A 20,695-nucleotide genomic window follows, 5' to 3' on the forward strand; every position below is an offset into this window, starting at 1 on the left:
TTAGAAATTCACACATATAGCAATTAAGTTGATCTGATTTTACACGATTTTTTTTTTTTTTTAATTCTTTAGGATTACAGAACAACAAACCAATACAACAGTCAGGGGGAGTAAAACGGATTAAAAAAAGGAAAATAAATCCATACTACAAAAATGTAGAATAAAGCTGCATGCACATAAATATAACGTTTTATGTGCTTTTCCATTTGTACGTCCAATAGTTTTAATGTTGTTTGACTTTATTTAATACCGACATTTATGTGAATGTCATTTAGCCAATATCATAATAAAACGGATTGTTTCAAATGTTATTTTATTCTCAGATGAATAATCATTGAAGCCAACTAAAATTTTCTAAAAACAAAGGGAAAGCTGTGGTTACATGATAGCAAAAATGCAGTACAATTCTAAATACTTCACACACAAAAAAAAAGGCAGTCCCAAAGCAAATGCAACATCCTCAGGAGAACCTTCAAAAAAAGAACAATCAAAGTCCATCAATTTTGAACCGCTAGGGGAAAAAACTGCATGGATAACATCGATGAATTATTGTAGAATTTTGTTTTGATTTATTTATTTATTTTTACACCTCTTTCACTTAATTGTTGTTAATTAAATATTTGGCAGGAAAGTTCCAGATTTTATCCTGGCATGGTGATTATTTAAAAAAAAAAAAAAAACGTACAAAATAGAGGTAATTCATTTGATTTCATTCCTTTGCCTCCGCTTTCGCCCTCCCGCCTCTGTTGAAAACAATTAGGCAACCACGAGACCAACCGTCATAAGGCTACAGACACTGCCAGCCATGTCCTGCCTCTAAACATATGCTATGTGTTTTCTTTTTTTTATCCTTTTTCACCATAAATCCTAGTTTTGCTCGTTTTTGTATCCGTCATCCTTTTTCTAACGGTGCAAAACGTTGTGTGTGCTTCCCGAAGCAGCGGCCATGTGTCTGAATGCGCTGGGGGAGATGAGGTCTGACGTTCGGCTACTGCTGTTGTCGGTGATGATGATGCTCTCGGTCTCCGGTAAGAAGCACACCGCCCTACATTGACAGGAGGGCTTCACTCAACACGCAAATTATAGCATCTCTTGGTCACAATGTGTGGCGTGGTTATCAATTGCAATAACAAATGACGTCGCTCAATCAATACAACCGTGGAATCTTTAAAAACAAAAACCAACAACAACAGCCGCCTTCGCCATTTCCCCCTTATTTCTAAGGCCTAATAACCACGTCTTGCACATTTAAGATGTGCCAAATGAAACCAATCACAGAATCCACAGGTTTCTGTGGGGCCTGAGATGGACATAGTGATGCTACTGTACCAATAAGCCACTTGCAGCTCCGACCAAAACCCACAACCTCATCACTTATTTGAGGATGCCTGCCTATAAAAATGAGCCTAATTATAAATAATGCCACATACGTGTTTCACCTTATGTTACTGCGACATCACATGAATGCACATGAATGCATAAATGTGTAAACAAAGTGCCTTCTTGTCTGTTTTTGGGGGGTGCGTTGGGGGTTTAATTTCAGCCTTTAACAGCCATCAAGGATAAACATCACTTTGAAAAGGTGATTTATTAAAATTTAGATATTAAATTGTTGAGAATCTGTGTCAAGTCTATATGCATCACATGACACACAAATAAGCTAATAATAACAACGTGTGAAGAAAGGTGCGGGTCCATCTTACTTGACATCTCCCAACTCCTCAGTTTCCATCCAATCCAGAATACATGCATCACATTTGGAAACCCTAAATTGATTAACCCAATTGGGCTGCCACGCCCTTTTCAGTCTCCATGTCAACAACTCAAAAAGTCCTGTAGGAAAGCTTGTGGTGTAACATTAACAGCTTTTTTTTCTATGCTGTGTTAAGATGGCACCGTTGTTTCATCGTTGTGATAGCTCAACGCGCGTTTTATTTTATTTTCCACCCATGTAAAGTATGTGCTGCCCAAACAGTTGCACTAAAGGTCAGTTACCGATTGATGTCACTAGAGGGCAGCAACAGGCCACGCAATTAAGTTACTCCAGCGTCATTTATTTATTTATCTATTTATCTAGCGCTTTCACAAAACGTCAAATGATTAAATATTCGGTCGTTATAACACACAGGAAGAGTTTAAGTTTAATGTGTATCCCGTCCTCGTGTGCTAGAGGGTTTGTCTAATTCAATATTTAATGTACCAATGTGGCACGGCTCATGGCTGGTGAGGCATTAATATCAGGCAGATTTACAAACTGATGAGCCAAACACAATGGCCTATTTGTCTTTAAATTAGCAGCAAGACACAGAAAATTGTGAAAAAAGACAAATAAATAAATAAATACATTAGCCTTGTCATAATAGAGTATGTTAGATTTATAAAGAGTTCATTACCCATGGCAATGTATTTCCTATTTAAAAAGCTACTCATTAGACTAAATTTTGTGCAGAAAATTATTTTTGATTTATGATTTCATTTAGGATACAATATCATGTTCGCATTTGAAACTTTTTTTATTTAATTTTTTTTAGTAATCTGATCTTATTAATGTCAAATGTAAAACGTTTTATTTTCTTACCTTTAGCTCTTTTTTTTTTTTTTTTTTTTCGTGGCCTATAAAAGTGCTGTACTATTTTTTTTTTTGCATTTCTAATTTTATTCCATCTAAGTAGAAATTACTCCAGTAAGAAAGTCCTCGTTGATTAGTCCTATTCCAAATAAATGTTTTGCCTCGTTTTAATGATCTTTACACAGACACTATTGGCAGAGTGAGCGCTAGCAGTAATTTGTCATCTCCGATACATTTGAGATCACATCCTTTTTGAATGACAAGATGGACTTTTGTATTCATTCCCCACTGTTTGTGAGCTCAAAGTATGATGAGCTCGAATAAATTCAAACAATTGGCTGGCTAGCAGCTAGCTGGCTGTCAAAACGATACTGCTTACCACAGTTTGGAGGCACAATCCTCCCCGCCTACCCTCATGATTTTTTTTCTGCAGCTTTATGCAATCATCCATCCATCCATCCATTTTCTTGACCGCTTATTCCTCACATGGGTCGCGGGGGTTGCTGGCGCCTATCTCAGCTGGCTCTGGGCAGTAGGCAGGGGACACCCTGGACTGGTTGCCAACCAATCGCAGGGCACACAGAGACGAACAACCATCCACACTCACACGCACACCTAGGGACAATTCGGAGCGCCCAATTAACCTGCCATGCATGTCTTTGGAATGTGGGAGGAGACCGGAGTACCCGGAGAAGACCCACGCGGGCACGGGGAGAACATGCAAACTCCACCCAGGAGGGTCCGAGCCTGGACTCGAACCGGAGACCTCAGAACTGGGAAGCGGACGTGCTAACCACTCGACTACCGTGCCGCCCTTTATGCAATCAGTAAAACTAAATATGTAAATGTAACTCATAAATACGAAATAAACTACATAAATAATTTGCTCGAATATGGAAAATCAAAATGCCAATCAGAAGTGTCTGAAACCATCATATTGAAGCAATGGAAAAACAGAACAGATACTTACCAAAAGCCTCCTCTGTTTCGGTATTGTAATTTTACCAATAGATGGTTTTGTTAATCATGATGTTTTTTTAAAAAAAATTTATTAGAGCTCAGAATTGTTCATTCGGTAGTCTTACCGATTCAACGTCTTATCATCATTGCTCTCTTTTTTTTTTTTTTTTTTTTACGTGTATGTGTGCGTTGGTGTGCGTGCGTTTGGGTGCAAATAAGTATAAATTTATACTCATTAATTCACCTAAAACCTCATAAAAATCCCATTACCCTTCACCTTAACCAGGTACTTCAGAGTCTCGCCAGAGTCGTGAGGTTCAAATGGTCAGGAGACCAGAGAAAAGGTCAGAAAAGATAAAAAGAAAAGAAAGATAAATCAAAGTGAAATCCAGCACCGACCAAACACTTCCTGCCATCCCCATGGTTACAAAATCAAAGTCTTACGCCAACCCCAGAAACCTCTAAATTCCAACAAATTAATGAGATCTCAAGAGTCCAGAGGAAAAACTAAAGAGAGGAAGGAGGGAAGTATCGATGAGGCAGAATGAGATCCATAGAAACCAGTACATCCAGTCCATCAAAGTGAAATCCAGCACTGTTTTTTTGTTTGTTTGTTTTCTGAGGGATTGCATCATCAGGTGAGAGTAGCTGCTTCACTGCCTCACTTCCTGTCTCACTCATGTATTTGAATAGGAAATTCAGCAAGTTTAACAATGAAATAATCAACATAAGATTCAAAGAGAAAATCAATTTAGAACATATACCAGAAAATGAAAATAGAAATTAATTTATGTAATCGTGATTTTTTATTTTTCAAATGCAGGTGAGGCGCTGTCTCCCCTGCCTCCCTTGACTACACATCCATGTAGTTTTACGTATATTAGTTTAAGTAGACTTACTGTGGCAACCCCTGATGAGACAGGATGAAAGTAACAACAAGAAGTTAATTTAATTTACCTTGACTGGTTTGTAATTGGGTCAGAAATCCAAATAATAATAATAATTAAAAAAAATTAAAAAAAAAATAAAAAAAAGCTTATTGTGAAACATCATAGTGGAAGTTGTTGGGAGGTTGCTGATAGCTGACAGTCAAGTGCTGATTGAGTGCTGAGTGTATGATAGACAAATGAACAAAAACTATTTTTAACATCTTAATCAATTTTAGAAAGGTTCATGTGGCATCCATCTCAACAAAGGTTACCGAATGGGGCCCTTTGTCATTGGAGTTGATCGGACCTGCAAGGAATGATGGTTTAGCAATACTGAATACAAATTCACATTACATAACATTCATATAAGTTAACACATACCACAATTAAGATGTGCTGTACATTCACCTTCACTTTCTCTGCATTGACCTTGGATGTGTAACGTACACTGATTACACAGAGACAGAAGAAATAGATACATGTAGTCATAGCAAGGATGGGAGGTGACATTTTGGGTACCAGGAGTTGGTATGAAGTAAAGAGGAGGAGGCAAGTGAGACGGCCAAAGATGGGAGGGGCAAAGGGATTGAGGTATGCATGAGGCTGCTTCACTGCAGTATTTCCTGTCATTGCAAATGCGTCTGTCTCAAAGTGTATCTCCCCGTCTTTCCCGTACAAGACTGCTGAGTCATTGATATCCATTGTACAATGGATATAAAATGTCTACACGACCCTGGTCAAATGCCAGGTTTTTTTTTGTGACATAAAAAATGAGACCCAAAATAATATTTCCATGCAATTAAATATACCTTGGAAGAAGTCATCATCAATTGGAGAAATATTGAAATGATCATCACCACTACTTCCCTCAGGTATGCACATTAAAATCAGCGGGCATTTCAATAGCCCTTACCTAAACAATACCCTTAGTCATGGTGGGGGGGGATTATGAACAGTTCCAATTGTCAGTGTTAGCACAAAGCCTTCAGACTTTTTTTTTTTTTTTTAGGTTAAATAAATCAACAATTGCGTTGTATGGGTTATATAATGATAGACAAGGGTTTGAAATGATATATCTTGGTCTTGTTTTTTCATTACAAAATCCTGGCATTTGAACAGGGGTGTGTGGACTTTTTGTATCCACTCCGTACAGTATCGCCAAATGTAGAAATGTGTGCGTTCGCACGTGTATGTGCGTGGGGATGTTATACTTTAGCAGCAAGAATGTGTAAAACGTATGTGTCAATTGCATATATTGGGCCTGGTTGTGCAAGCAGTTACTGTTGGTCAATATGCGGGGATGACATTGACAGCACAGCTTGCATGTTTACCTCACTGCTGACAATGCACACAGGGTGTGGGTGCCTGTGTTTATTTATATGTGGTTGAAGGTGCGAATGTCCAAAATACACCTTTACTGTGGTGTGTGTGCGTGCGTGCTGCAGAAAAGCAGCGGTGCAGCAGCAGTGGGAACTGAGCCAGAAACACCCGACTGCAGTAGAGAATGGTGCAGAGTCCCATCACACACACGCATACACGAACGCACACACACCCCCACACGTTCTGTCTGGGGAATGCATACTTGTGCTTTCCAAACTCATCATCATCAATAGACGTATGTATACAGTCATAGTTCAAATTACACCTATGTCATAACTTTGAAGTTTTGTCGGTTTTATCCATTTTTGAGAACGAAATCAGAAAATTTTGGGGGAAAAAAGTATATAGCAGCTTTGCCTTTGCAATTTGACTCACAAAACTCACTTTTGTTTTGTTTTTTGTTTTGTTTTTTAACTCTGAGATGATAGGTTACATGTCACCTCTGCAAATCACATCAATTTTGGGCTGTTAAGATCAGTGGAAATGTAATAGAAGGATGTTAGTTGCTCTTATTCATGCCAGAAATGCCATTGATCCAAAAACCATTTATTTTAGGTTCATAGAAAGATTCTGACTTGTCTATAGATATAGTGTTGTAGTTACGACCGAGATATTTTCAAGGCTCAAGAGTATCGAGACTGAAACAAGACCAAGACTTTTGGAGGTTTTAGACCAGGGGTGTCCAAACTTTTTCATTTGAGGGCCACATACAGAAAATCAGAAGGACGCAAGGGCTACATAATGTTATGAAGAGAAATTGTGTTTAGTCCTAAAAATTGTACAAATAATTTATTTGTGCTTTTGCATATTTAGAAAAATGCTACACTATTTAAACCAATTTATTTGTAATATGGCAGTAGGGTTATTATAGTTTTGGAATTTTTCATTTTAGTTAGGTTTTATTTGTTTTAAGGGTGGTCCTGTTAGTTTTTATAGTTTAGTTCTTTAAAAAATGCTTAGTTTTAGTTTAGTTTGTTAGTTTCAGTATTAGTATTAGTATTAGTATAAATGTGAATTACTTGTGCGCAATATTTAAAAAACACCACTGCTTTTCTATTGGCTGCTGCTAGATGACGTCACTTCTGTGTGACATACATTCAAACGTCATTATTCCGGTTTATATCAAAATAAATCTACTAAAAATCACATTTAAAATCATCCCCAAATGCTCATGCATTTAATTAATTACCAAAGACTAAAACGAAGGACATGTTTGCTGTAATAATAGTTAGTTTTAGTTAGTTTTGTAAACATAAAATCTAGTTTCAGTTAGTTTTCGATTTTTAAAAAGAATTTTCCTTTTTTATTTTATTTCGGTAACAATATTGTTTTTGAATTTTAGTTTTAGTTTTTTCATTAGTTTTAGTGAACTAAAATAACCTTTCAGGGCACCTGTTTTTCGATACCCTCCCTTCTTACTTTGACCATCTCCAAACATTTTTGTTTTGTTTATTTTATTTGAACTGAGTCAAATGCCATTTTTAGCATATGTCGTAAGCCATTGAAAAATGGCCGGCCGGCTGCAAATGGCCGTAGTTTGGACACCACTGTTTTAGACCAAGACAAGACAAAAAGTGTATATATTTAAAAAAATAAAATTAAATAAAATTTTAAAAAAAAGAAAGGAAAAGACCACTATCTTTTTTTTTTTTTTTAAGACCGAATGTGCATTAAAAAAGCCTTAAGTAAGATTGGATGGCAGAATCCAAGCTCATCTCTGTAAGGGGTGCCATTGGTTAATAGTGTGCTATGTTTCGCTTGTCTGACCTCTAAACCATGCCTTTTCTTTCCAAAGTATAGGTAGTTTTCACAACTTTTGACATTGGAAATTCCGAAATAAATTTAATCTGTACATACCATTCTGCCTCAAATAAAAACATGTTTTTGTTGCTTTCAGGTTGTTCCAGCATGGAAGTCATTGTGCCCAGTAAAATCAACGTAATGAATGGATCGGATATCAAAATCCAATGCACTTTCACGTCCTGTTATAAGATAGACACAAACAAGTTTGTCATGAACTGGACCTATCATGAATCAATCAATGACACAGAAAGAATGGTAAGAAATACAGCCAAATGTGTTACCAGTTACCAGTTACCAATTGTACTTTCTGTCTGTTTGCATAGTTTTTGGCATACTACAGGAAGAAAGGAATGGTGCCTTTGCTTCCAGAGCGGTTTGGAGATAGGGTGCTGTTTGCGGGAAACCTGGAAAAGAACGACCTGTCAATCACCCTGTTAGATGTTCAGGAAGAAGATGAAGGGATTTACAACTGTTATGTGATCAATCCTCCGGACCGCATACATGGACACGGGGCCATAAAGCTTAAGGTTTTTAATGAACGTAAGATACTAACACTTCTCCTTAATCCTAAACTTGACCTGAAGAACAGACATATTATTTGAATATGTGTCACATAACTGTTCAATCAAAAGTTCATTTTTTTGTACTTGAATTGAGGGTTTGTGAGGACAGTGAGGTACAGTATGATGAGACCATGTATGACAGGACTGACTTGAAGTCAGTTGAAGTCCAACATGTGCAACTGTAGAAGTATCTAACTTTAGTGGTTCCACTCTATACAGTACGTGTTGCAATCAACAAAAGTCCAGTCCCGTTAACTCGACTATGGGAAATTCAATTGGTTCAATTTCAGTTACTCTAAGGAATTTGTTTCACATAAGACCAAATCATAACATTTTCTTTACCATCATGTAAACACGAACTGACTCCAACTTATTCTTAAAATGAGTGACATTCTTTGCGTTGTTTGTGTCGTCTTGGATCTCTGCTAAGGAGCTGAAAAAGAATGATCATTGAAACAAATCAATCATCTTAGTAACTTAATAACTCATTCAATCCCAAAAACATAAAAATACATTTTTTAATGTGTCCCTCACTCCCAAACATTTTTTTTTTTTTTTTTTAATACTAGAGTATACATAAGGCTTTGATGCAGCAGTCGCTTAAAGCAATGGTAGTTATTACAAAAAAACGGCCAGCAGGTGGCAGCAGAGTATAAGAGATCAGCCAGGGCCATGTTGCAACAAGCTCTTTTTTCCAGTGTTTTCAATAGGTTTGTGAATAATGATTAAACTTAGCTATATTCAAATGCTAATTGATGCAAAATGGAAACAGATACAACTATACTTTTTTTTTCCTGGTGAAAGAAGAAATTCTAATCTTTCTTTTGGTAGGTTCAATATTTTTTATAACAATAGAGCACAATATTCTATGGGCCTTGCAAAACTGGTCTAAATCCAGTAAAACAGCTGGCAACAAAGGGAGTTGCTTCAGTGAAAATGGCTGGGAGTGAATGAGATAAAGAGACACCAAAGGTCATTTTTGAGATTCATTCTCTTCAGTTTCCCAATCGGGTCAGGCATGTAAAAGTCAAATTGAAAACATTTTGTGAATGCTTACCAAATACAGTCCATGCCCAGAAATCACTAGAGGTGGGCATTCTGTCATAACTGACGAACTCTCTGTCAGACTGTGAGTGACGAATTGCAGACTGATGGAATGCCCACCTCTATCTGTCACTCCTAAAATAGTGGTGATGGACTGACAATTACAGTTTGGTTCATCTTGAAAAAAAATTACGATAACAAACCACAAACAAACCAGCACGAGTCTGCAAATTTCCCACCTCTGGAAATAAACACACGTGACATTATGTGTGTGTGTTTCTTTGATACTGTGGACCTTCTGCTCATGAGTCAGCTTTTTATTTATTAATGGCCTACAAGAGGCTGAACTTGGTCCCTCAGCATCTTTCTCCCACTCACACACTAGCCAGGCTAACTCAGCAGTACTTTCTTTCCACTCTGTTTAATCAGCCCAGTAGAGCTTTTAGCCAGCACTGCACTCCATCTCTTGTCTATAGGATATACTTAACTCTCTCCTTTGCTTCCCTCAGTTCCCCCACCAAGAGACTCGACAATTGCCGTTGCCATCGGGGCCTCAGTGGGCGGAGCGCTTGCTCTCCTTATCCTTTCCATGGTGGTTGTGAAATTTCTTCGTCATCATCTCAAACAGGATCTGACCTCAGAGGAGAAGATGGAGGAGGAGGGGAAATTAGAGGCTGAAGGTGTCGCAGAGGAGGGAACAAAGTAAGAAATCACAAATTCAAATCAGAAACTTTCAGTAGCAGTGCTTGAGGACAAAAGGATGTGTAGTTTTTTTTTTTTTTTTTAAAGGACGACCACACTGTCTAACTGCCAACATATGGACAGTAAAAAAAAAATAATAATAATATTTTTTTTTTTTTTTTTTTTTTACAAAAAAATCTGGCAGCGGTGATTGCCAGAATAATTCTGTAAAAATTACAATAGAAATGTAAACAGTTTTACAGGCAAAACTGTAAATTCACTGTAAGCAAAATGCTGTTGTTTTTACAGAAAAAAAAGCTTGCAGCAATTCTTTAAAAGTGTACAGAATTTACAGTCTTGCCTGTAAAACCGTTTACATTTCTAATTTAATTTTTACAGAATTATTCTGCCAACCACAGCTGCCAGATTTTTTTCTATACAATACAAATACAATCAAATTTTTTAAATGTGTACAGAACTTAGTTTTTGTGTGAAACTGTTTACATTACTATTGTTGTTGTTTTTTTGTTTTTTTTTTTGTTTTTCAGATTTACAGAATTATTCTGGCAACCACAGCTGACAGACTTTTTTTTGTTTTTTTTTTTTTTGTTTTTACTGTGTCCCAAAGAACCTATACTGACAAAAAAGTGTTATTCTAACACTCATATGATGTAATTTTAACTGAATCCCAATGTTTGTTTTGTTTTGTTTTTATAATATATTAATGTAAATTACACAATATATTGTTTTTGTATTTATAAAGTTTTTTTGTCACAATTTTACAGACATTGACTGTTAATTCTACAGACATTTTTACAATATGGGGGCTATAGCTTTTCAGTTAAGGCCAGAATCAATGGGAGCTTTGTAACTGACTACATTTACATACAGTCAATATTTGGGTTAAGGTAAAAATTCTAGTTTCTGAAACATTTGGAATAAACCATTTAGATGAAGGAACGGACAATCACTCCCACATAGGCTACAATGACTTGATTATTCTGTTGACATATTTCTGACCCTCTTATTGAACTTTTTTTCTGGCATTTGCAGACAACCTTAAATGGGCATCAGAACAAACTCGTAGCCTGCAGAGCTGTCGACCCAGCATCTCCCCTGGTAAACTTTCAGAAGATATGCGTCGTCGTTCTCCTGTCTATTAAGAACCATTAACTGAATCATTAACCACCAAGTGCATCTGTTCACTCTGCATGTTTTTGTGTTTTAGTGGACACAAAAGTGTTTTTACATCAAATGTGTTTATCTCTTACAGACAGTGGTTACATGTAAATCTTCACTACTGCCATTTTATAATTGTTCATTGATCCAAGGAACTAATTTGTCATGTATGACAGGTTACAGCTGCATGGTATGACCTCACAGTAAGACACAAGAAAAATAGTTTAGAATATTTACTTTATGGACAAAAGTATTGGGACACCAGACCTCTACACTTGCAATGGAATAAAATATGAATTATGTTTTGCATAAGGATCACTTTCTACAAAATGTTTGTTAACTGATGTTAGAAAATGTCTGGTCTATCCCAAAGGTGTTTGATGGTTTAGAGGTCAGGGTTATGATGTTCCTCCATGCCAAACTCCTGGATGACTGATTAATTGATTAATTAAAAGTTGTACTGTTTCCAAAATCAGAATATTTGAATACATTGTAGAAAATATTTTTCTAATAATAATAGTATATAATGTGCAAAACACATTTCAAAGCATTGAACCTAAAGCAATTTTATTTCCTCAAGCTCATTAAGCATAATCAAATTATAATGATCAATAATTTACTTGTCAAATGTTTACACTAAGAAGCAGATGAAGGTGTTTTAGTTCTAATTTTCCACTTTATTTTTCCTTACCATAAAGTGAATCCAGTGTTGCCTTGAATGTCTCTCAGCTGTCTATATGGCCACCATGTTTTTAAATACATGCACAGTATACACCTGTACAGTAGTCACATTTGGTTTTCAGTATAATAACAACAAAACTCGCAACTGACTTCACAAAATATTGTCTAATATTTTTTAGAATATAAGTTTTTTTTCCCCCTTCTTATTTTTCTCCATGCACAGTCACTTTGTCTTTGGGTCAATGTATTTTTTAGTTTTCAAAGGAGGTTGCTCACGAAAGAAAGGCCTGGTTATGACTAATGCGCTAAATCAGATTTTTGTTGTTCCGGTGCATGTTCTCTGATTTCATCTTTGCTTCATATCGCCTACAAATTGTACTCTAATCCTGTGTTGGTTCTACCATCCTATCCTTCCATCTGGAATTTAAGAAAATTACAACTTCAGGCATATGTTCAGGCCGTGTTGAGTAAATCATCGCATCACGGTAGAAAGTAACGAGCTCAAAAACATAATTTATTGTGTAGAATATAATCTCTGCAGTTGAACACTTGCCAGACTTTGTTTTGTTTAATTCTGCACCATAACCGCTTGATCATATAAAAGCATGTACAGTCAGTGTAGTATACTGCCCTTAATGCATGTTAGTTAACACATTTCAACATGTACCAATGTAAGCTATGCCAGAATGAGAAAGAAACATGAGCTCATGCATGCTTAATCTGTTCCACTGTGTAGCAATAAGCACCGTTTATTTATATGGCACTTATTTGATTGTGCTACGAGAAACTTGTTTTTGAGAAGAACAAATTGCTGCCTAGATGTTTTGTATCATTTTCTGTACTTCAAATATCAATACAAAAACGTGATATCGACACACAAATCCAAATGAAGACCACGTGGGATCGTCTTTTATAGAGAATTACATTTCAATGCAGCAAAGCAAAAGTCCTGTGTGGGTGCGTGTGCGTGTGGGTGTTTTTAAAGATTTTCCTTACAGCCTTTCCTATTTCAAAGGTCAGGTCACTATTTTGCACATTGTCACAAATTGAACATCTCAATTGCTGGTCACGGGCAGCCTTTTAAAAAAAATGACATAATATTCTGATTTTTTTTTTTTATACCAAGTTCCCACATCGAACACACACTATTGGGTACGCATCAAGAAATCTTACTCACTTGTGCTCTAGTCACTAGCACTACTATGTAAACAAATACAGTGAAGCTCAGCCTTTTGCTAACAGACTTCACAGCTAACAATATGCTTTTGGCGGTATGTCAAACTCATTTGGAATTAAAAAAAAAAAAAAAGGCTTTTCAAAGGCTATTTTTAAACAAAAAACAAAAACAAAAAAAACATGCTTTATTGTTAACGTCTAAAAAAAATGGGTCCCAAAATGTCAACAGTTGAGAACCACTGTTTTAATTATACTGTATTTGAGAGCATGTTAAAAAAAACAAAAACAAAAACATGAAAAATAATGTAAATGGTTTACTGGAAGGTGTAGACTTTGCAATCAGAACATGGCATGGTGATTGTATGCTAAGGAAGATATACATATATATATATATATATATATATGTTTTCCATTTATCTTTAATTTAAGCACTGTGAATGTTGGGGGGGAAAGTACTATGTTAATAAAGTATTTCATCATATCTGACTGATTTATTACGTGACACGGTGTAACCTGTGTGTCCATACATCACGAACAAACGTTATGGAAACTATTGCTACATTTATTTCATCAGATGAAGCATATATTGATTTATACAAGGATTTTTTTTCAAAATTAAAAATGTTGCAGGTAAATTTTTAAACTCATTCACGGCCATTGACAAGTATATTTATCAACTATGTTTGTTTCGATGGGAAGAGAAATAAGGCAGCATCTGATTTTGCTCCACTGTAAATTTCAGAAGAAAATCAGAATTACTCGTTTGCACATTTTCAGAAATAGACATCAAACTAAAAATCTAATTAATCATTTAATTTCACACTTAATTGGTTGAAATATCCTAACAATAAAATTAACAAGTCCTGGCATGTCCTCTATAAAATATTGGTCCCAAAATGTTTACAAATGTGCACTTAGAGTAGATTTACGGCCTACTTATGACCTTTCTTAACATTTTAAAGTAAATTTAGGAACAGTCTGACTCTTACAAAAATCCTGTCATTTTAATGCCAAATTAAAAATACATGAAATACAACTTTTTTTTCCTCACACAGAATTAGCATATTACTCCATAACGTGCATAGTGCTATTACTAGAAGTGTCTAAACATTGTATGTGCAGTAAATGCTTTTAATGTCGACCCTCATGAGCTAATATATTTTTTGTATATTTTTTTGTGGCCTTTTTTCAGGACGTTCCTGACTCTTGTTCACAAGGCCATTGTATTTCTTAAATTTATTTTTTATTTTTTTATAGGATCTAAGGAAAAAATGATCACGTGAATTTCATATTTATGTGGCTTCTTTTTTCAGAAGTTTTTTTTAGAAGTCACCTTGAAATATTTTGACATGATTATTATAGCAGTAAAAAACATAAAATACTAGGAAGTACGGTGACACAAGTGATTAGCACAGTCGCCTCACACCTTTGAAGTTGTGGGTTCAAATCCAGGCTTTGGCCCTTCCTGTGTGGAATTTGCATGTTTTACAATTGTTTGTGTGGTTTTTCTCGAGGAACTTTGGCTTTCTCCTACATTCCAAAAACATGCAGGTTAGCTTCATTGAAGACTCAATTGTTTTTAGATGTGAAAATGAATGTTATGTGCGATTCTCTTATTAGTGAATCTGTGCCAATTTTATTATCAACACTATAGGAGTGCATATGACGGAGAAACAAATGACTTTTTAATTGCTTTTGTAACAGATGGGTCTCTGGAGTCCCTGCCTGCTCATAAGGGGAACAGGCCAAATATTGATACAGATGATAAAAGAAGAGCTGAAAACATCCTAGAAGAAGAGTTCTGTATTTAAGAAACTGCGTTACAAGACAAGCCTTTGGTGTTTTGTTTTTCGTTTCATTTTACGTTTTGTTTTTCGTTTCATTTTTCATTTTGCTTCTTTTTGCTTTCATTTGGTTTTTCGTTTCGTAAAAAAAAAAAAAAAAAAAAAGAACAATATGATTGGGTTGTTGAAGAGAAAGAAGTTCAGGGCTCGCACTAATTACAACTTTAATCAGAGTAACGCAGAGTAATTAGTACATTATGTTTAATCATTTGTTATGATTTGTTTCTATCAAAATAGACTTAACGCGAATCCGGCCGATAGCGCAAAAAGGTTTGGGTACCGCTGGTCTAAGACCCGATCATGCAATTTTGTTGGATGCAGAGATCAGCATTAGATTCTGATGAGATTGCTTTCTGACTATATGCCATATGCACAGTGTCATATATTCCACAATTTAAATTGTTTTATTGTATATATGGGTGCTTGATTTCTTCCATACCCTCTGCTTCCGCAATAAAAGCACAGATGTGATTATTATTATTATTTTTTTTTTTTTTTTTTTTTTTTTTTTTATTTTTTTTTTTAAACAATGGACCGTTCACAAAGGACAAATGTAGACAGACAGTATGCACTTAAGTAAACTTATGGCTCAAACCTCCCATCAGTGATGCATTATGTTTTCATCTCCCGCCCTGTATCTTATTTCCAAAGTGCCCCATTTTGAGTCCTACCTAGTGCAGTGACATATTTGGGCCTCATCACGTATACATTCATCTACACATTGAATGGTTAAATGTAGGAGGGATGGGGGTAATGACTGTAAAATATAAATAACACACAGATGTTTGGAGCTTGTGTGCTGCAGTGCATCTAAGTAGTAACCATGAGAGGCAAAGCCAAGCTGCGCCAAGCTGCATTCAGAGGTCAACTGGGACAACCTGCATTACTTTGTACACGTTTTTTTCGTTTTCAGAATCTTTCAGTGCCAAATGTGCCTGACTTACATATATATATATAATATCATACGTGGAAATAATGCAAAATGTTTTTTATCATATAATAAAAACAAAAACATCATGATGAGACCAAGTGAGTCAAACCTTAAATGAGTCACTTAAACTTTTGTGTGTGTATGGAAGACACTTTCAACATGGATGATGACAAAGTGAATTTACTTATTTATTTATTTATTTATTTATTTTGGATGATGATGAATGGAAGACACGGTGAAGTTATAAAAGTTCTGTCGAGATATTAATGAAAATTATAAGCCATTGTTTTTGTTTTATTTTACATTTGGAAACTATTTAGATAATTGATGTTATCACACAAATCGAGAAAAGGGAAGCTTGTCCACAATTCTAAAGCCATTAAAGTCACAGGTAAGATGGAGTCGATCCCATTCAGACACAGGGCAAATGTAGGCAAAAAAAACAAAACATACATTCACACTCACACAATTTGAAGTCTTCAATTAACATAAAATATATCCTAAAATGTGCTTTTTGGGGATGAGCGAGAAAGTTTGCGATCCCAGAGAAAACAGACAAGCAGGGAGAACACGCAAATGTCAATCGTGAGGGCCCGAGCCAGGATTTGATCTTGAGCGCGCTTGCTAACCACAGAGTACATGCGCTTTTCTGAAGCATTCTAAACAATTGCAAATTACAACAATTATATAATGTGCCTATTTTAATTAATCCATTTCTGAACACAATTTCTCACAGGCCATTTCTAGCTAAAAAAAAAAATAAAATAAAAAAAATAAAAAAATAAAAGCAATTCAACAACAACAAAAATAATACAAAATCATTTTTAGTTGTCATAAATGGACAAATTGTGCTTAACAAAAAGCATGAAATGAATAAAACTTACTATATTACAAACATTCTTCCTGTATCAAGTTCATCACAACCATTTTCAAATGTCCTTCAATTTAAGGCCAACCACACAGTCTGCACAATCCTAACCTAAAATCCCTGCACACATGCTTATCAAATATTTCATAGTCTGCAACATACAGCGAAACTTTGACTACAAATGTGTGACTCTCAATTTTAAACAGGACTCACCTTTTAATTTTATCCTGTCAGATGAGACAGCCAGGACGATTAGTCAAGAGACCACAGAAAGACAACACGGATGAGATGGTGGACCAAAGACCAAAGGTGGAAAAAAGGAAAAGAAAAAAAAGTCATGATGAGGAGTGAAAGAAAGAAGATTATCGGATGGGGACAGGTGTGAAGATGAGGCTGAGAGAGGGCCACTCAGGATGTTCTGTGAAATGTGCTCACTCACCGGCTGGTGCAAAGAGAGAGAGAGAAAAAGAGAGAGAGGGAGGGAGGGAGAGAAAGGAGAGGAGAGAACGGGCCGAACCGTCGGGTGATAGGAAGGTTAATCAGACTGTGTGAATGTGCATGGGGCAAGTCACGTCCAGGAAAATGATGTTGGTGTGGTCGAGAAAGGGTTACAACCTCCATGTGTCCGTGTGTGTCATTGTGTGTGTGTGTGTGTGTGGCAGTGATCTTAGCCATGTGGCTTCACTGCAGCATTTCAGCGCCTTGGCCGTCCCAGAAAGAGATCCTCCACACCCTCCCTCCCTCTCATGTTACTCCCTTTTGCCTCCTGTCACATCTACTCCCCTCAGACCTTTTCTGCCTTTCCGCAAATTCCTCCTTCCCTCCCACCATTATTTGCTCCCACAGCCCACTAATAGTCTCCTCTCCCCTCCGCTCATCAGTGTAATGTCCTCCCTTGCTCCGCCTTCCAAGCCTTCCAAGGTCACCCCGTCCAGGAGCAGGTGTGTGTGCACATATGCCACTGCCACTACATATTAGAGTGCACATGCAAAGACTTATGAGTAAATCCATTGGATATTCTCTTACCTCTATGCATGGAGGTTTAGAGAATCTCTAAGTTTGAATCAATAGTAACTACATGAGACGGAATGAGAAAGAGTAGTAGCATGTCAATGGCACTGACACTGCACTAATCATAATAATCATTTGAAGCACACTGTATTGTGCAAATCCATTCATAACAAGAGTTGTTTTTTTTTTAATCAATATTAAACTGGATACCTTCGTGACCCACTTTCTGCATCGATGCCTTCATGTTGTCATCCAGATCAATTGATTATTCACTAAGAAACTAAAGAAAATGTCCATTGATAGTGTAGTAGATCACATTAATGACTTTTACTACAATGGCACATTCGATTGATGTGCAACACCTCTTATACCATATTTAAACAATTTATGCAATAATATTTAATGATCTAAAGTGTCAAATGCTTATTGTAAATCCACAAAGACACTTACTAAAACATGTTTTTTATCCATTGCTCTGCAAATTTCTTCAGTTAACTCCATTAAGGCAATGTTGGTTGAGTGATTGGCGCGAAACCCATACTGGCTATTTTTTAAAAATTTTATGCTTATCTATAAATGTATTTAATCTTGTCGCAGACAATTTTTCCAATAGTTCAGAAAGCTGTGGGAGTAGAGATATAGGTAAAAAAACAAAAACAAAAAAAAAACAAAAAAAAAAACATTATTTCCTTTTTTTGAAGAGTGGGACGGCATCAAGAAAAATACTGTTTGCATTGCTTGGTATGATTCCATAATCAATTTTTTCATTGGGGATTTTTGTGATAATCTTGGGGCAATATTATTCACAAAGTAGTCTTTGAATTTGTTTGCAATTTCCTCTTTATCATGAATTACAAAATAGTCCTTAATAAAATAATTTGGAGAGATTGGCCTCAAAGTGTTGTAGTGGGATGCTGTAATAATGCTTTATCGTGGTAACTGCACTTCCACTTTATTCAAAGTTATCACTTTGATTGTAGAGGCTAGCCAACATCCATAAACTAACTTGTCCTTAAATTTCCCATCTATGGATGTATAAATCTTTGGCTCAGGTGTTGATGAGAACACTGCCGGTTGTTAAGCCAAGAAGTGATGAATCCAGTGAAGGAGGTCAGTCTGCACATTGAGGGTGTGGATCACAATCCCTCACTGCCACTGCAGGGTTGTGTTGGTGGTTTAGATGAGATTTAAGGAAGGTCATTTTGTGTTGTGTAATCTTGGTGAAGGATTCATTTTATGGGTTCAAGTAGGTTCCTTTCAGACAAAGCATGTAACCTACACAGCAAATCTGTCAGTGTTAGATTTCCAGTGCTCGATGTAAACAGTGTTGTTCTGACGCTTGTCAGGATAAAAAAAAAAAAAATAAAATAAAAAAATTACACTGTTAGAGTAAATTTCCTCAAGTGTTGGAACGGAAGTTAAGTGTAACCTTAATCAGCCCTACCGTGAGTGTTAAATTGACCACACCCTCATTTCCAGTGAATGACAACCTTTCCAAATTTCCAGCATACTGGCGACATTTCAATAGCGATATCTCGTTTTTGTTGTTGTTGTTGTTGTTGTTGTTGTTGTGGTTGTTGGGGCAGTGTGGCTCAGTGGTAGAATAGTCACCTCAACTTTGTGAGTGTGGGTTTGATCCCAGGCCAGTGCAACTATGTCTTTGAGCAAAAATCTGAGCCCCCACAAGTTACTCCTGATGATAATAGTCAAAAGTGCTTCGAGGGCCTTGTAAGGAGAAAAAAAAAAAAAAAAAAAACGCTACATAAATGCTGTACTTTTTACCAAAGTGAAGTGTTAGAGTACTCGTGTAGAGTACTTTCAACACCACTTAGTGTTTACCAGTGTAGATTTTTAACATTATACAGTGATGGAGTAACACTGGTCAAGTGTCAGAAAAGTAACACTTTGAAAAGTGTCAGATTTACACTCCTTGGTGTGGATACAAACACTTTTCTAGTGTTAGATTTAACAGTACTTGGTGTTAATCTAACACTAGCAATTTTGCTGTGTAGGTGATTAGATTAAAAACTTCAGGAGGTCTACACAGATAATGATGCATTTGTCTTTGATGACTCCTGTGTTCAGATGAGTAAACACAACATTCACCGATAGACTGGGCTGTGGTTACCAACTGCTAGTGAACTGTGAGAGATCATCGGTGTGAAGCAAGACTAAATATTATTTATTTACTACAAATAATGCCTCTTTGTTCATCTATGTATGTGTATATATTGTCAAGAAGAACAATTAAATGCTCTTCCACTATACAAGAAGGTACAATTTTAACTTCTGTAATGTGTAATCACTTGTTGCCATTTATACAGTAGAATAAGGCACACACACTAAGTACATGTTTGAATAAATTGAGACTAGATGATTAATCCTAAAGTTAGGTACATTTGAATGACTCAAAAGTCTGAAGAATGCCTCATGTGGAAAAGGCTGTATCAGGTTAAATTGTCCATCCTTTTAGTACTACTGACCCTTTTCAGGATCACGGGTGAGCTGGGGCTGAATTTGAGTGAAGGGTTTATTTGTCAGAGTAACATTTTTGGCGGTGTACAACAGGCAATAGCCAACGCATCACCGTGCACAACATCAAATGACCACATTCCTGGTTCGATAAATATCAAAACCTTGTTCATTTCCTGTCTGTCCGATGTTAATGTACAAGGCACTCTATTTGTGAAGCAGGGTGCTTAATGCAAGAAGCACTTAGCCACTGAAGGTAACATTGTACAATTACACATTATTTGTATTGTTTCTAAGGAACACTCCAAAATAGAAGAATACCAGAGATTGTTAGTCGTTTTGTTCATAACCCCTCATGTCTACAAAGTTATAATGTGTTGTTGTTTTTATATCTTTACACTTGACGGGAGAATAGACAAACTTTGGCCGGGAACTTCTGTGGCTCATCGCCGCCACAGAGGCTCCAAGAGTTTTAATGGCAGAAATGGAAGAGGGAATTATTGTCGGGTATAGCCATAAGAGCCGGAAATGACGGCATGTTCAGTTGGGGGTCAATTTAGATACGGTAGTTAGCTGACGCTGTATTGGTCAGTTGAATTGTTAG

At 36.3% G+C, this 20,695-nt stretch overlaps 1 protein-coding gene and 1 long non-coding RNA gene across 3 annotated transcripts; one reads left to right on the forward strand and one right to left on the reverse strand.

Annotated features, from left to right (window-relative positions):
• Window positions 1–226: 226 nt before the first annotated feature.
• Window positions 227–17,032, reverse strand: LOC144033511 (uncharacterized). 2 transcript variants are annotated; one of them, XR_013288000.1, is made up of 4 exons: window positions 16,822–17,032; window positions 7,696–9,879; window positions 4,840–4,906; window positions 227–4,765 (listed from the first exon to the last, which is right to left on the reverse strand). It is a non-coding gene; the product is annotated as an uncharacterized LOC144033511 (long non-coding RNA). The 2 variants fall into 2 exon arrangements; XR_013287999.1 differs by having other exon boundaries at window positions 4,840–9,879.
• LOC144033510 (sodium channel regulatory subunit beta-2-like) lies at window positions 765–9,954 on the forward strand. Its single transcript, XM_077541677.1, is given in 5 exon segments — window positions 765–909; window positions 912–1,028; window positions 7,736–7,896; window positions 7,965–8,181; window positions 9,758–9,954. Coding segments are annotated over 5 exon segments (777 nt in total). The 5' UTR covers window positions 765–824.
• Window positions 17,033–20,695: the final 3,663 nt, after the last annotated feature.

The sequence above is a fragment of the Festucalex cinctus genome, chromosome 13, assembly GCF_051991245.1.
Source record: "Festucalex cinctus isolate MCC-2025b chromosome 13, RoL_Fcin_1.0, whole genome shotgun sequence".
NCBI classification, from domain to species: domain Eukaryota; kingdom Metazoa; phylum Chordata; class Actinopteri; order Syngnathiformes; family Syngnathidae; genus Festucalex; species Festucalex cinctus.